The sequence below is a fragment of the Larimichthys crocea genome, chromosome XXIV, assembly GCF_000972845.2.
Source record: "Larimichthys crocea isolate SSNF chromosome XXIV, L_crocea_2.0, whole genome shotgun sequence".
In the NCBI taxonomy this organism is placed as follows: Eukaryota; Metazoa; Chordata; class Actinopteri; family Sciaenidae; genus Larimichthys; species Larimichthys crocea.
The window spans coordinates 17,816,245-17,830,511 of NC_040034.1; the positions used below are offsets into that span (position 1 = coordinate 17,816,245).

The window sequence follows — 14,267 nt, forward strand, 5'->3', positions numbered from 1 at the left end:
ATTTTGAAGGCAACTTCTTTTGATTTTCCTTATTAGCCTGTGAGCTTGAACGTTTCCTGCCAACCGGCATGTTTTCTCATTTCCGCATTCATCCTCTGAAAGCTGATTGGCTCGCTGTGTTCACAGATTAGAGCAAACATATGAAAAATATCATATTTTAACGGCACTGGAGCAACGTATTTGATAACCTCATCCAAAAGGCTGGTTAGGAGGAGGATTTAAATGAGTATGAATGAACAGTCTGCAGTCACATGATGGAAAGCATCTGAGTATTATGACTCAGATTTATGGAATATAAGCAAACTCTCTACTGAAGTTATCCTTTGGAATGGCACCATATTGCATATTGTCACATAACAAGATCAATACACTTTAAAATGCAAAATATTTATTCCAGTCTCAAATTGGGGTCCAACATTTTCATCCAAATTTAGACAAAGAGGGGCAGCGAGTGATGACGACATAACAATATACAGAGTGACATTTTAAGACAGCTATTGTACAACGGTACAAAAACCTGAGTTATATAAAGTGCACATCATGTAGACTACATCATCATGAAAATCACACAAAAGAAATTGTAATGTAATTCCATGGCTCCACCATGGGACAATGGCTTAGAGGTCCTTGCAAACATATGACTATATGTAACAAATATTGCAGCCATTTTAAATGGAAAAAATATAAAAATAAGATTTTAATAGCATCAGTAAGTAACGTTCCCTGTTTTTGAACTATATGTTCTTCGTTCGTGTTTGTCCCTGCAGCTTATATAGAGTGTACAGAGAAATGTGGTGGTGATACAACCTTTGACTCATCCAAATTTGATCAGGTATCTTGTTAGATTATCAAGTATCTGATTAAATACGTCGGATGGAGCTCGGATGACATGAATCCGATCTACCAGTGTCTTCTCTTCTCACCTATCGGTGAGTAAATGCCTTTAGTTTTAGTAGTTTTCTTCTCCTTGCACGTAGCATACTCAAAACTATGAATAAACACAATATCTGGACATAAAGTACAGCAAATGTCATTTTCTTATTACTGCTGACTCCTTGCCTGATATAGCTTCTCTGTATTTTACTTAATATTATCTTTCCATTAAAATAACACAAAAATACAAACAAACAAACAAACCACAACATCATATCCAAATTGACCTGGTCCCAGCTTTGTAGAGTCCAGGGTAAAACCATAAAGACCAGATGTAAAGTGACTCGTCTCCAGGTCGGCCTACCAGGGCAGCATCTCTGGATCTTGCTTGCACCTGCGATGGTTTTCAGACCAGAGTACCAGCCTGTCCAGCCTGACCACTTCGCTTCCCAGCGGAGTGGTCAGCCTGCTGCCAAACATCTGGTTGCTGGTGTTGGGGATGTGTTCAGAGAAGAACGACATATTGCTGGGTGGAGGCTCCTCTGGCTTCACCTGTCCCTACAGACACACATGGGATACAGAGTCAGATGTTTGGTGGCACATATGGCTCGCGGATGGAGCTGACTTTAAGTCATCTGGCACAAATACAGCTTTTACTACACTGTCACCAAAAATACTAGTATTTAATATATCCATCAGTTATCTGTAACCGCTTATCTGCTTGAGACTGGAGTCTATCTAGAGACAAACGAGTCACCAGAGTACAGGAGTACAATACACATGCAAACTCCACAGAAAGGTCCCAGCCGAGGTTCAAACCAGAAACCTTCTTGCTGTGATGAGGTGACAGTGCTAACCACTACACCACTGTACCACCTGTATTTAGTATATTAATATTAAATGGTATTTAATAATAGAGTATTTAGACATGACATGATGTACTAAGAAATTTTAGATTACATGGCAACCTGTCTTCTCATATTTTGATCATGTTTCTACAGTCCTAATCGCTTAGAAGTACACTCTCCCATCATTTTGTATCCAATTGTACTTCTGTATGTGCCATGTGCCTGAACTCTTTAAGAGCTTCTCTAATTATGTGTACTAGCTATACACATATTCTCATTTGTGTATTTTATTGTTAATATTGTATTGTTTTTCATTTCCATGCTATTTCTAGCTTCCTTGTCTGTATCTGTTTATGTGTGAGCAGATATAAAACTGTAGATGCTGTGTAAATATGATGTGACGTGCAAAAAAAGTTCACATCATTCAGTCAGTTTGTATGAATACACATTATAGTCAGAAAGTCAAATATGGGCACATTTTAACATTACCAATCATAAGCGAAATTAAGGCATGTTTAGTTTGAATATGTATTCAGAGGTCTAAAACTTGAAAATATGTTTAGATGAGAGGCATGGTTATTAATTTCTTACCATCTGATCATAGTTCCTGAGAAAGTCCCAGTTCTTCTCCCTGTGGACCATAATGTACTGGTTATATCTTCAAAATAAACTAGTATGAACTGCCACAACTTAAACTGACTTCCATGTATATAATCAGTAATCATCTTGTCACCCACTACTTATTTAATCGGATACTTTGGCTTACAGAGCAGTTTGATTAAAGTCTTCCTCACCATTCCTGCACTCCTCTCCTCTCTCTCCATACCAGCTCTTTCCACACTTGGTCCTGTTTAACCGGATCGCTCCGGTCAGGAATCATCTCCGCGGACGCCGCGTCTTCCTTTCTTTTAGCGTGCGTCCTGTCCGCCGGTGGTTGGGTTGTTTTCGGCCTGGTGCCATTCTTTCGCTCCGGTAACGTTAACCGGTAACCTGCAGAGGATACGCGCCTGTTCAAGTCCATTCTGGTAGCTATGAGTTTAGAGAAAAATGCAGCTTATCAACTTGTAAAACTGAGCATGAGTTTTATTACTCCGAATAAAAAAAACACACCCAAGCCACTCGTGGTTTCATGCACAAGTGAGCGCAGAGAAATCACTGCCAGCACTTTTGTTTACGTTTCCATGGAAACGGGGTTCCGGCGATTACGCTTGGCTTCCGCAGCTGAGGGGAAATAACAATACGTTCACAATTAAATGTCGTGTAAACAGCTCGTAATTAACATACTTCTACATCAACAACCACGGGGAGGATGCAGCGAAGTGAAAACCTTGTTATTTTATTCTGTCTTTAAATTAAAAAGACTTCCCTTAACCTATTAAAATAGACTATTAAACATAGGCCACAGCTTCTGTGGCTGCAGGTGTGGACTCATGCATGTGAGTTTAATTGCTTAATTCATGGTTGCATATTGCATATTCATTTTGCAATGTGAAGAGTATTTTCACCCACAACTAGTAAAACAAAAATACTTGTACAGCGTTTGTTTTTTGGAAGATGGGTAATGTCCCTGTGTGTGGACGCAGCAACCACAGAATATGGTAGTAAATAATTGAAAAATAAAGTTAGACTTGTTAGGCTTGAGTTGTTAGACTTGTTAAACTTAAAATAAATTTTCAAATATGACATTGTTTTATTTATTTATTCATATTTTGTAATTCAGAGTAGTTTATTTTGGTTATTTGGCTTTAGAAGAGGTCAGTGTATAATCAAGTGAGATTGAGTCTGAAAGGAGTGAACCTAAACGTGTGAGTTCTAAAAATAAAATAAGAAATGTACTTATCTGACATAGACAAGACATATTTGAAACAATTTAAAATAACATTTAACATACCTAAAAAATATTATTTTTATCAGAACTATACCATGCTGTATTGTATTCCCTTTTATTTTGAAGACCGGAAACATACAACGAACTTTTATTCTGAAACAGGAAGTACCTCAGCTATGTAGCGTACAGTGAGAATGGACGGAAATTAAATCAACCACTAGCTTTCTGCACAACATTTTCCCCATGAGCGAGTTAAAACGAGAAGCAAGGTCAAGGTAACCTAATATTTGTTGTGTATATGCACCTTTGGTTAAACATATTTATTTATATTTGTGTTAAAGTGCATTTTAAGCAGGTGCAAAGCTTGGCCCAGTATTTGTGCTAAATAACATTACCTCTGAGGAGCTAACGAGAGGGAACATTACAGAGAAGGCGCTTGGTCTCTCGACAACTTTTTTACCTCGACGCATGAGCATACATTGGTGACAGATGAGTGCGTTTATTTACCACGCGTGGACGAGAAGAAACCCGGTATGGCGTGGCTCGTTTCTAAGCTCATGCAGATGCTAGCCGGCTAACACTTTACTCCCAGCTGTCTTAATGTTTGGTTAACGTAAATAATAACAGATGGGTTAAGATTTGAAGTGGATAGGAAATGAATTAAATGTCGGACGTCATTTATTAAGATAGCATCGCGTCAGCTGCCTGCAGCTCTACACACCTGTGAGACAGGGGGAGTGGTTTCCTCTGAGGCTAGAGTAATTTAGTTTACGCTAACCTAAGACAACGATAACTAATATGAATATAGAAATGTCACTAAGTTGCACTTTTATTCCTTGGAATTTTCTAATTTTCTAACAGGTGTTTTCATGTTCTGAGGTTGATTAGACCTTTCCTATGCTGTGAATTACAGTACATAGATAGATACTTTATTTATCCCAAGCTGGGAAATTACAGTGCAGCAGCAGCATTACACACAGTGATAATACACAACATAAGAATAAAAATATAAAGAACAAACTATACATAATAAAATATCAAAATAGCAATAGTAAATAAAATATATTGTACAAAAGTATATACAGCATCTTATTTGCACATGTGATAATACAAATAAGAGGGGGGTCTAATTAGGCCAAGTGAAATCACGTGTGCTGGTGGACCACTTGTGATATTCAGTTCAGTGAACAGCTCCAAAATGTATTTTAATAAGTGGCATACAAATAAGCTTGATTTAACGTAATAATAATTCTGATAACAAACTGTGTTTGTAACAACTTTTGTTGTTGTAATGTCGTGCTTAAAACACTCACAAACTCTACAGTAGGGCAAACAGGTTTAGTTTGCGTGTCTGTCGTGAAATTATCGGTTTGAAATATGTGACAGTGGTGTCTCTTATTTAGCTGTGAGGATGGGAGCAGGGTGACGTCATGGGTCAGACAAACAAGGAGAGGCTTATTGCAAAAGTAGGCCATTGTCCCAAGCCTCACTGCAAAGTCTAATCTGTAGACAGCCCCGTCAGTGACCTCAGAGAGGCATAGAGGATTCATTATCTCACTCTTTAGCCGCATCGAAATTGAACAAATGAGACTAAAATTGTTTTTGTTCATAGATCAGAATTCATGCTTGTGTTTTTTTGTTTTTTTGTCTGAGCTTGGTGTGTGATACATGTCGTTTCAAGCAATAATCATCTTTGCATGGGACCACTTTTCAGATTTTCCATACAAGAATGGAGAGTGCATTGTCATACATGTAGTTAACAAAATACTTTCTCCATTTCTTTTCTGACATCCTCCTGAAGTCATTTTTATTCTGTGAGGGTAACTGGAAAACATCTATTCAGCATGTGCTGCTCTATGTGGTGTTCAATGAAGCCTTTCCACTCAAGGCTCTCACTTTTATGAAATCCCTGTGATTCATTGTTAAGACAGTGATTAAATCTTACAAACTTAACACTGCCATGTGCAGGACACATGAAACCATGAAAACGTGGACTGACCCTGGATCTCAGCAGAAATGTTGTCAGATACAGTATTTTAGTATTCATGAGAAGTTCTACTGTTTATCACATACCACTAAAGCTCGGCACCACACAGCAATTTTCCTAGAAAATAGATTATATAGCTGTACCCTCAAAGATAAAACCCTTACTCTGGTGTCACACTGTGATTTTGACTGCACGTAAAATTGCAATGTATAATGTAATCATCTGTATTTGGGTAAAATAATTGCTCTTCCAGGCCATGATAATAACTCTGACGGCTCTTTTCCATGACATGAGCTTGAATTTCTTCAAGACTTTTAACATTAAAAACAGTTCACATGTTGTTGGGTGTCGATTAGTTCAGTTGGTAGAGCATCCGCCCCATGTACGAAGGCTGAGCAGCAGGGTTCGAATCCGACCTGCAGCCCTTTGCTGCATGTCGTTCCCCATCTCTCTCTCTACATTCCTGTCACTCTTCAGCTATCTCTGTCAAAAAATATCAAAAATCAAATTTACCTTGAAGAAGGCCAAAAAAATATATATTTAAAAATATTTTAATTTTTAATATTTAAAAACAACAGTTTACATGTCAGAAAAAGTCCTGAAATCAAACTGAACTCAGATCTGAAGTGAGAAGTACAACAGGCGTTTCTCAAAGAAGACATATTGACCTGACACAGTAGGGGAAACACAGGTGTAAATAATGATGATAATGCATGCCTGGCTCACTGTCATGGCTCTCTGGGACACTTGACTACAACAGAGCCATCGTTAATGTTATTAGTAACACCTGTGGTTTTCCTCCTACAAGTCAAAGTCTCTGCTGTGATGACAATTACATTACAATTACATTTTTTACAAATGGTGCATACTTCTGTTGAGGGCTTTTTTTAATCCTAATATTGGTGGTCCCCCAAATGGAGAAAAGCATCATACTGAAGAGAAGCTCCATGTGAGGCCCTCTCTCTTTCTCAGGATTCAGTCTTTATCATGTATGCTTGCTGTCAAGGGAACTGGACTCTCTCTGAAGAGCAGTCCCAGCCACCACTTTGCTACCCTTTTTACGCAGTGTTTGTATACACTGTCACCTTACAGCGGCATTTTTTGCATTGTGGGTCCTGTGGTTGACTAGTCAGATGTCAGAGGTGACAGCGTGGTCAGCAGTGCACATGACTGGAAAGTAAATGTGACATTCCAGCTAGGGAGCCGAAGTGAGAACACCGTGCCAATGGCTGTAAATAGCTGCTGGACCTGGGAGTCAGGGGATCAACAGGGTATCAGCCGGAGAGAGTGGGATGTTTTATAAGAGATTGAGGAGGGGAGGTTATTTCGGGAAACAGCTTGGTTAGATGTTTTGCTGGACCCAGTGTCTGTCTCTTCATTTTGGCTTAGCTGGACTGGGAAGCTCTCATGGAGATCAACGAGAAAGACGACAAAGGAGAAGATGGCAGTGAGTGTTAGTCGGTTTGGAAGCTTTTAGGCTCAGTGTCGCCTTTCTAGGCTTAGGCGCCTATGTGAGTGTGCGCATGCTTGTAGTTCAGCCTCCATAAGATTTCTGTCCTTTTCCCCAGACCCTGCTCTCCTTAAGTCAGTGCTTCTAGATTAAGCTGGTAGTTAAGCATATGCTCACTATAAACATGTTTGTTTTGAACTCTGTAGAAAAAACTAAAATAATAACTCAATATATTTTTTTAGGAGTTAATTTTTTTTCTGAAGGATATTCAGACTTACTCAGTCTCCGAACCTTAGGCCTATGTCAGATTATCTTGTTGGTTTGACAGTGTAGACACAGTCTGTCTGTTCTTATAATGCTCATGAATTCACACAAATACCATATCACATAGCTCACTACATCTGTCACTCTCCATTTGTATAACAATACTGGAAAGCACACATCACATATGATACAATATGATGGCAGTACTGATTGTCTTGTTTTTTATTAGTTGCAACTTTTGTGTTGGTGAGAAGAATATCACAGAAATGTAAACAATATTAAGGTAATACATTTAACTGTCTGTATATTTATAATAACTCCTTTTATAGCAATATTTAGAAGTTTTAATGGAAGCTCCAATGAAGTCACGTCTCCTCATAAAATAATTGGAGTTCTCTGTGAGTCTTTGAGACCAGACCTACTTCTCATTGTCTCAGAATAGGACTTCTAATATTGTTCTTGCCACAGGCCCTGAGGGGGAGATGACAAAGGAGGATGTTTCAGAGCCTGCCGAGGGAGACACTGTGTTGGGCTGGGCTTCTTCCCATCAGCGGCCGGTTATCCATCAGGTGGCCTCTGCACCCATGCCCAGTGACTGTGGTGAGGATCCGCACACATTCAATACATACGGACAGGGGGGGCTGAGTGACCTTTCAATCTATTCTCTAACTCTATGACTGGAATTTGAAAAATGTTTTCACTGCATGTTGATCAGCCGATGACAAACTTAATCAGTGAGTTATGATTATTGATGATTGGATCAGGGTACTTCTGTATGAGAGTAATCAAGATACAAGCTGTATTAATTAGGTCTGACATAGTAATGATGATCCTGATGGGAAAACAGATCGAAGACCTGAACCTGCACTCAATAACTATTCTGACCGCTGATTTCAGTTGTGGAGGAGCAGCTTTTTATTTCTTGATTATCACAGCATCATTTCTAATATTGTGATTATTGAACGGTTGAACAAAAATTTAAGTGATGAGTCACATTTCTCAGAGATTTTAAAAAGTCCAGTGTGTTTGATAGAAAATGTACACCGGAAAAAATGATTTGTGCATTCCCACACAGGTAACATGATATCAGATGATATCAGATGATTTTAAATGTTTAATCTCAGAATAATATGAATAAAATCACGAAGTCATTAATCAGCGTAAAGGGTCTCCTTATATGTGATACAGTGTAAATGCAGAGGATTATAAGTGATGTCATTCACTGTGAAAGGCCGAGCCTATTTGTTTTCAGCCTCAGTCAGGTTCTCTAATGCTTCATTTGGTTAACGGCATGCCATCCACTGTTGCATCTGATTTCATTCGCCTCTGCAAGCACAGCAAGAGCATTTCCCAAGATTAGTAATTTGATTGAATCGATTGAACAGTCTGTGGCCGAAAGTTAATGTGTGTCTGTGCTGCACAGTTTCAAACATTCTCTTTATCTGCATACACGGGTGAAAAAGAAACATAAAGCTTTGGATTCCTGGTTTCATCAATTGAAGTGAATTACAACACTTTTTTTTTTGTCTCACTTGTCACCTCTAGAGTTCTCCTTCTTTGACCCCAGCGAGCCGCAGTGCAGGGAGGTTCTTCTGGATCCCAGCACCACCATACCAGAGTTGTTCGCTGTCCTCAGGCAGTGGGTTCCCCAGGTTCAGAAGAACATCAATCATATTGGCAATGAGGTGACTATGCAGCATTTTTCACTATCCACGTGCTTTGGTACTGTTTACATTGTTTTAGTACAAACGCTGTACTCATAAAACTCAATTCATTCAGTTGACTTATTGAATTATTCACAAATGAATGCAAATAAATGCTGAATACAAAATATAATAACTGAAAACACCAGAATACTTTTTCTTTTGGTTATGAGTAGAGGCACTGATGAGCCCATCCCCAATCCACCTTCACCCAGAGTTATACAAAGTAGCTGCAGTGCAGTTAATTGTGCAGAGAAGTTCTCATCTCAAGGGTAAAAGCAAACAATTATTTTCTTTCACACAATAACTACTACCCTTGAGAAATAAGTGCCTTGTTTGCGCAACAGTTCTCGTCCAGATTTAAAGATGAGCAGAATTATGAGAGGCTCTGCTTACTTGTCATTCATCAGATCAGTTTCCCAGAGTTTCAATTTATAGCCTATTATGTAATATTTCTGCACAGTGACACCAGCGGTCCTTGGTGACACACTGCACATCTTGTCTTTGCACAGATCCTGAAGAGAGGCTGCGGTGTGAATGATCGAGATGGCCTGACAGATATGAGCCTCTTGCACTACTGCTGCAAGGCCGGAGCCCCGGGCATCGGTTAGTTATTACAGGGACAGTGAATAAACAGTCTGAGCTGCACTATAAAAACTGTATACACACCTACTTTGTCTTTTCTGTGTGTTAGTTTATTTTGCTACTCTGACCACTGAGCATAATCCTGCATGACTCAATAAGCACTGCTATACATCACACAGTTACTAGAGCTGACACACTGTCTGTAACTACACCCCCCAACCCCAACCCACTCATACCTGTATGCCTCCTCTGTTCCTCAGGTGATGCAGAGACAGCAGCCAGCTTTGCTCGCCAGCTCCTTGCCCTGGGTGCTGATCCAAACCTTCGCTCACGTTGGACTAACATGAGGGCTCTGCACTATGCTGCTTACTTCGACGTGCCACAGCTCATCCGGGTGGTGTTGCAAGCCTCCCAGCCTGGCGGTGAGAGCAAAGCTACAGCCAGAGTATAGAGGGGCCTGCACAGTCTGTACATGGCAAACATTTATATTTTCAAATCCATCTGCAGTGGAGATTAACGCCACAATAGTTTATCTTTTCCTCAAGCACGTGCTGTATTGCCAGTTTATAAGGTGCACCCACAGTTGCGACATTCAGTGCAATCTAGTGCAGCATTCCTGCAATCCAGCCTAACTTTATGCAGCTTACAGTATCATATTCAGTTTTTGTTGTAGGCATTACTCAGACAGGTGCTGATTCTACTCTGTGGAGGCTGTAGTTTGTGCTGCTGTTGCATTATGTGGTAAGAGTATTCTAATTAGCACTCATGTTACAGGGCAACATTACTTGTTGACAGAGTTGGACAGTGGCAGCAGAAGTTTACTGCATCACTTTTAATTATTACTCATTTACTCCCAGTATGAAAGTGCATGGTTTACCTATCTTACATAAAATGTGCATCCTGCTCATAGTTCTGTTATAAAATCCCAGTGCACCATGTTTAGAGCACCTCTCCCTGCAGACAGCACTGTCAGCCAAAGAGTCCATCACACTGAGCAGCAGGAGAGGAGGTTGTATCACCGTCTGCTTCAGAGGTGGTTCAGCCGGCTTCACTGGTAGTCATCACCGGGGAGGAGAGTTTTGTAAGAGCTAACAGACTGGAGTCAGGCTGCCCTGTCTCTGCTTTTTACACAGCTAATTTTATGGTTTGCGGTCATTTTGTGACTCGGTGTATAAAGTTTATAGCCTGTCATGCTGTCGCTCATGCATTACACAATACAACACACAGTACAAAAACAAAGTGAAGAGATTTGACTGACAAAATGCACGGCTAGGGTCTTCTCAGCTGATGACTCGACTCATCATCTTTTAAGGGACGGCCCTAATACTTTCATTATTTACAACAACAACGACAGCAACACATTATATAGAGATTGCATTGTATATCGGACTCTCATAACAATATAACACCTGTTCTTAGTGAGATCAAATGATTCTTTTGTGGTTACATGTTGGCAGTTACTGGTTATGGTTGTTGACTGTGAAATAGGAGTGGATGTGAATGAGTACTATATAGGAAACTAATGAGATGGGGTAACATCACAGACCCTGAGTGGTCACAGCATGCATGTATAAATGCCCTGAGAGGACAGAAAAATGGAAGTCCTTGTTCACCACAGTTTGTCCCTGATAACAGCTGCCAGATGCTGTAGCAATGACTCAACACTGTACCTGGGTCCTGTTCCCAGATGCCGGCTTGCTGTGTTATCTAAATAACTGATGTGTAATAACTTATATCAGCGAATGTTTTGAGGAGGTTCAGAAAACCTGTTTCATTGACAAACCCCCGTATTGTCCCAACTTTCACATAATTTACCAGCGTCTGCTTCTACTCCATTCATTATAGACACCTGTTTTCAAAAAGCCCAGCTGGTCTGCTGTCATTGTGGTGCTTCTAGCTCCCAGCACCCATGATCACCTCAAAACATTTGTCATGTCTGCAAAAGTTTATTCTCAGTACGTCTGATGGAGTTCATGTTAATGAAGCAACCTCTACACGGGCAGGCAGTCATTTACTTCAGTGTAAATTAGCGTCTGCATTCTGTGTCTGACTTTGAAGTAACTATTAGAAAATCATACAAAACATATTTCATAGTGTTATATACATAACGACCCCTTTTTCTTTTAATTTGTAGAGGTAGATGCCACCTGCAGTGATTTTGACTTTGGCACGGCCCTGCACATCGCTGCATCCAACCTGTGCATGTCAGCTGTCAAATGTCTCTTGGAGCTGGGAGCCAACCCTGCTTTCAGAGTAAGTTACTTTGTACTTTGTCTCTCTCTCTCGCTCTCTCTCTGTGTCTCTCTCTCACACACACACACTTGGATGCTAATTTGACTGAATTTTTTCATTCAAATCATAAAATTATGACATTTAATCCTGTACTTTATCTTAGTTACAGACCTGTTTTTGACAGTTAGTCAGACAGTAGGTTCAATATATGATGCTATTCAACCCTGAATGATTTTTTTTGTTTTCCACCATCATTTTCCAGTCTATACTGAAGCTTCACAAAAAAAAAGGGAGCCTATCTCTTGACATCTCCTCACACTATGAGCCAGCAGTGCTGCTGCACTGTGGGCTCATTTAACTTGTGTAAAAGGTTCACCTATTTTTACTGCAGATGAGAATTCTTGTAACTTAGTTTAGCAACTAAAGCAGTGTAGCAAGAATTGATAGAGGATATCATGACAAGCCATCACACTTAATGACTCTATTTTTATTGCAGCTTTCTAAAATGAAATGTATAACTTATCAATATATTTCAGTAAAATGAAATATATTCAGGTTGCTTTAGTCTATTTATCACTTGTGACACAAATTTCTTGATAATTTCTTCTTCTTTCTTTCTTTATAGCTATAAATGGTAACAAAGCATTAAGTTCAACACAGCAAAGTTCTCTGCTATTGATTATTTAATAGAACAAAAAGTGTTGCTGAAGTTTCAACCTTATTAGACTTCTCTCTCTGCATGCACGTTGGAAGTAGGTGAAGTTGTACCATTTAAACCTCAAGCCTGTTAAAACAATGAGAATGCTGCAATTTTTCAAAGCTCAAGATGCAGTCGTACAATTATTTGTTTTTTTCTGATCAGCTTTTCAAAACCCCAAAGTATTCAATCTATAATGATATAATAGAAACAACTCCTCACATTTGAGAGGGTGAAACTAGTTTTCAATAAATCAGTTAGTCAACTTAATAATATCTGCACTCAAATTCCAATACAGCACGATAAACTGCAGTACCATAGATATAAAGCTACCATATTATTGAACCTTTACTTCTCAGACACACAGTCTTACCAAAAAATGGATCATTCTAAACCTTCCAAAAGTTTGTTTCACTGCTGTTCTTTGTATTAGATTTCACTAGACTGTGGGCTGCTTCTGTGTATTTGCTCACAGATGTCATCAATCAGAATTAGAAAATTCACTCCCACAGTTTTCTCACCATCAAATTCACTAAGCCTCTCTAATGTGATGTAATCTTAGCTCCTTTATTTACTGCATTACAAAATGAAACTGATTTTGCCTGAGCTCTTCACAGAAGAAGTCCTTATGCTCAGTTAAGAAATTTAACTCATTGTAATTTTTTAGTGATACTCTCAGGCATCACGTTCATTCCATTTCAGATATTCAGTGTTTTTGTTTGTGTGCATTTCCTGTTTGGCACTTTCTGTCTGGGCCGGCTGATAATGCCTAAAAAAAAAAAAGGCAATTTTTTTTTTTTTTTGCAATACAAATTTTCCAGACAGATTCCCTATATGTGTTTTGAAAAGATCCATCGTTGAACACTCCTCAGAGCTCAGCCTGTCTGCCTTCTGCCTCTCAGCTGCAGTCATTCAAAGCCTCGGTTGAGCGCTTTGTGGAACAGTCCTGATCATCTGTTCTCTTGAACTGAAGGATGTACAACAGATTCCCAGTAGATGGTGATGAGGCATCAAGACTATGAGCTGTTGTTACGGCCGCCGCCGTTTCACCCCAGCATATATTTTGTGTAGTGTCTGTCACAGTATGAAAATACAGGTGTGTGGTTGCCAGTTTCCAGTTGGCCCCAACTAGAGGAGGTGGGGTCACCCCACGTCCGTGAGTGTGCAGGGCCAGGATTGGCGCCGCATCCTTCCCGCGCAGCCATTGAGAGGGCTGAGTGATCAGCATCACGGTGTTTCTGATGTTTTTTGACATTGATAAAAGTAGCTTAGATAGTGAGGTTTTTGTTTCTCGTTTTGTTCAACTTGATACAGAATAGTAGAGGCTCTGTTTAGAGTTCTCTTTTTGTTATATTTGGTTGTTCTTTTAAACAGCACTCATGCGCCCTTTGTTCCCTTTTGCCTCACCTTGTTAAGAACAATTTGAACTTTCATTTAATAAAACTCTTTTGGTTATTAACTTTAACATCTGGTTTTTATGTTACTTCTTCATGCCCTTTTTTCTGGTCGTAACAGCTGTCATAGCCCATTACATTGAAGCATAAGTTATTATTAGGGGTTAAGCCATACTAGAAGTTGCATGCCTCTGTGTCTCATACCATTATCATTTATATTTAACAAAAGGTTTTTTTTTTGGTTCATTAAAGCTGGTGCCTGTTTTCTGAGTGCATAGCTTTTCCCACTGGAGGTCACCAAAGCACTACACACCATAATCCAGTAACTCTCTTGCTCAAAGATGAGTGCAGAGGCTCTATATATTTTAGTGTCTGAATGGAAAGCTTGGAGAGCATGTAAACGCTA

The 14,267-nt window shown here is 39.5% G+C and overlaps 2 protein-coding genes across 5 annotated transcripts in view; one reads left to right on the forward strand and one right to left on the reverse strand.

Annotated features, from left to right (window-relative positions):
• Positions 1-396: 396 nt before the first annotated feature.
• cimip5 (ciliary microtubule inner protein 5) lies at positions 397-4,233 on the reverse strand. Its single transcript, XM_010738224.3, has 4 exons — positions 4,057-4,233; positions 2,516-2,750; positions 2,313-2,352; positions 397-1,431 (listed from the first exon to the last, which is right to left on the reverse strand). Exons 1-4 carry the CDS (start codon positions 4,106-4,108, stop codon positions 1,234-1,236), a joined length of 525 nt encoding a protein of 174 aa, XP_010736526.2. The 5' UTR covers positions 4,109-4,233; the 3' UTR covers positions 397-1,233.
• LOC104924769 (CAP-Gly domain-containing linker protein 4) overlaps positions 3,709-14,267 on the forward strand; it is a 35,877-nt gene continuing 25,318 nt past the window's right edge. Inside the window, exons 1-6 of one of the 4 annotated variants that reach the window (XM_010738222.3) lie at positions 3,709-3,824; positions 7,719-7,850; positions 8,796-8,935; positions 9,466-9,559; positions 9,799-9,960; positions 11,673-11,791. In XM_010738222.3, the coding sequence (XP_010736524.2) occupies positions 7,733-7,850; positions 8,796-8,935; positions 9,466-9,559; positions 9,799-9,960; positions 11,673-11,791 (633 nt within the window). In that variant the 5' untranslated portion in view covers positions 3,709-3,824; positions 7,719-7,732. Of the gene's footprint in view, positions 3,825-3,958; positions 4,081-6,384; positions 6,486-6,887; positions 6,984-7,718; positions 7,851-8,795; positions 8,936-9,465; positions 9,560-9,798; positions 9,961-11,672; positions 11,792-14,267 lie in introns of those variants that run through there. The other 3 variants (XM_027274961.1, XM_027274960.1, XM_027274959.1) reach the window with 3 other exon arrangements.

Coding starts and splice junctions, on each gene's coding strand:
- cimip5 (XM_010738224.3), bottom strand. CDS start 4,108: ATGAGCTTAGAAACGAGCCACGCCATACCGGGTTTCTTCTCGTCCACG. Junction 2,751..4,056: donor TTTCTTCTCGTCCACGCGTG/GTAAATAAACGC, acceptor CTAAACTCATAG/CTACCAGAATGGACTTGAAC. Junction 2,353..2,515: donor AGGAGAGGAGTGCAGGAATG/GTGAGGAAGACT, acceptor TATGGTCCACAG/GGAGAAGAACTGGGACTTTC.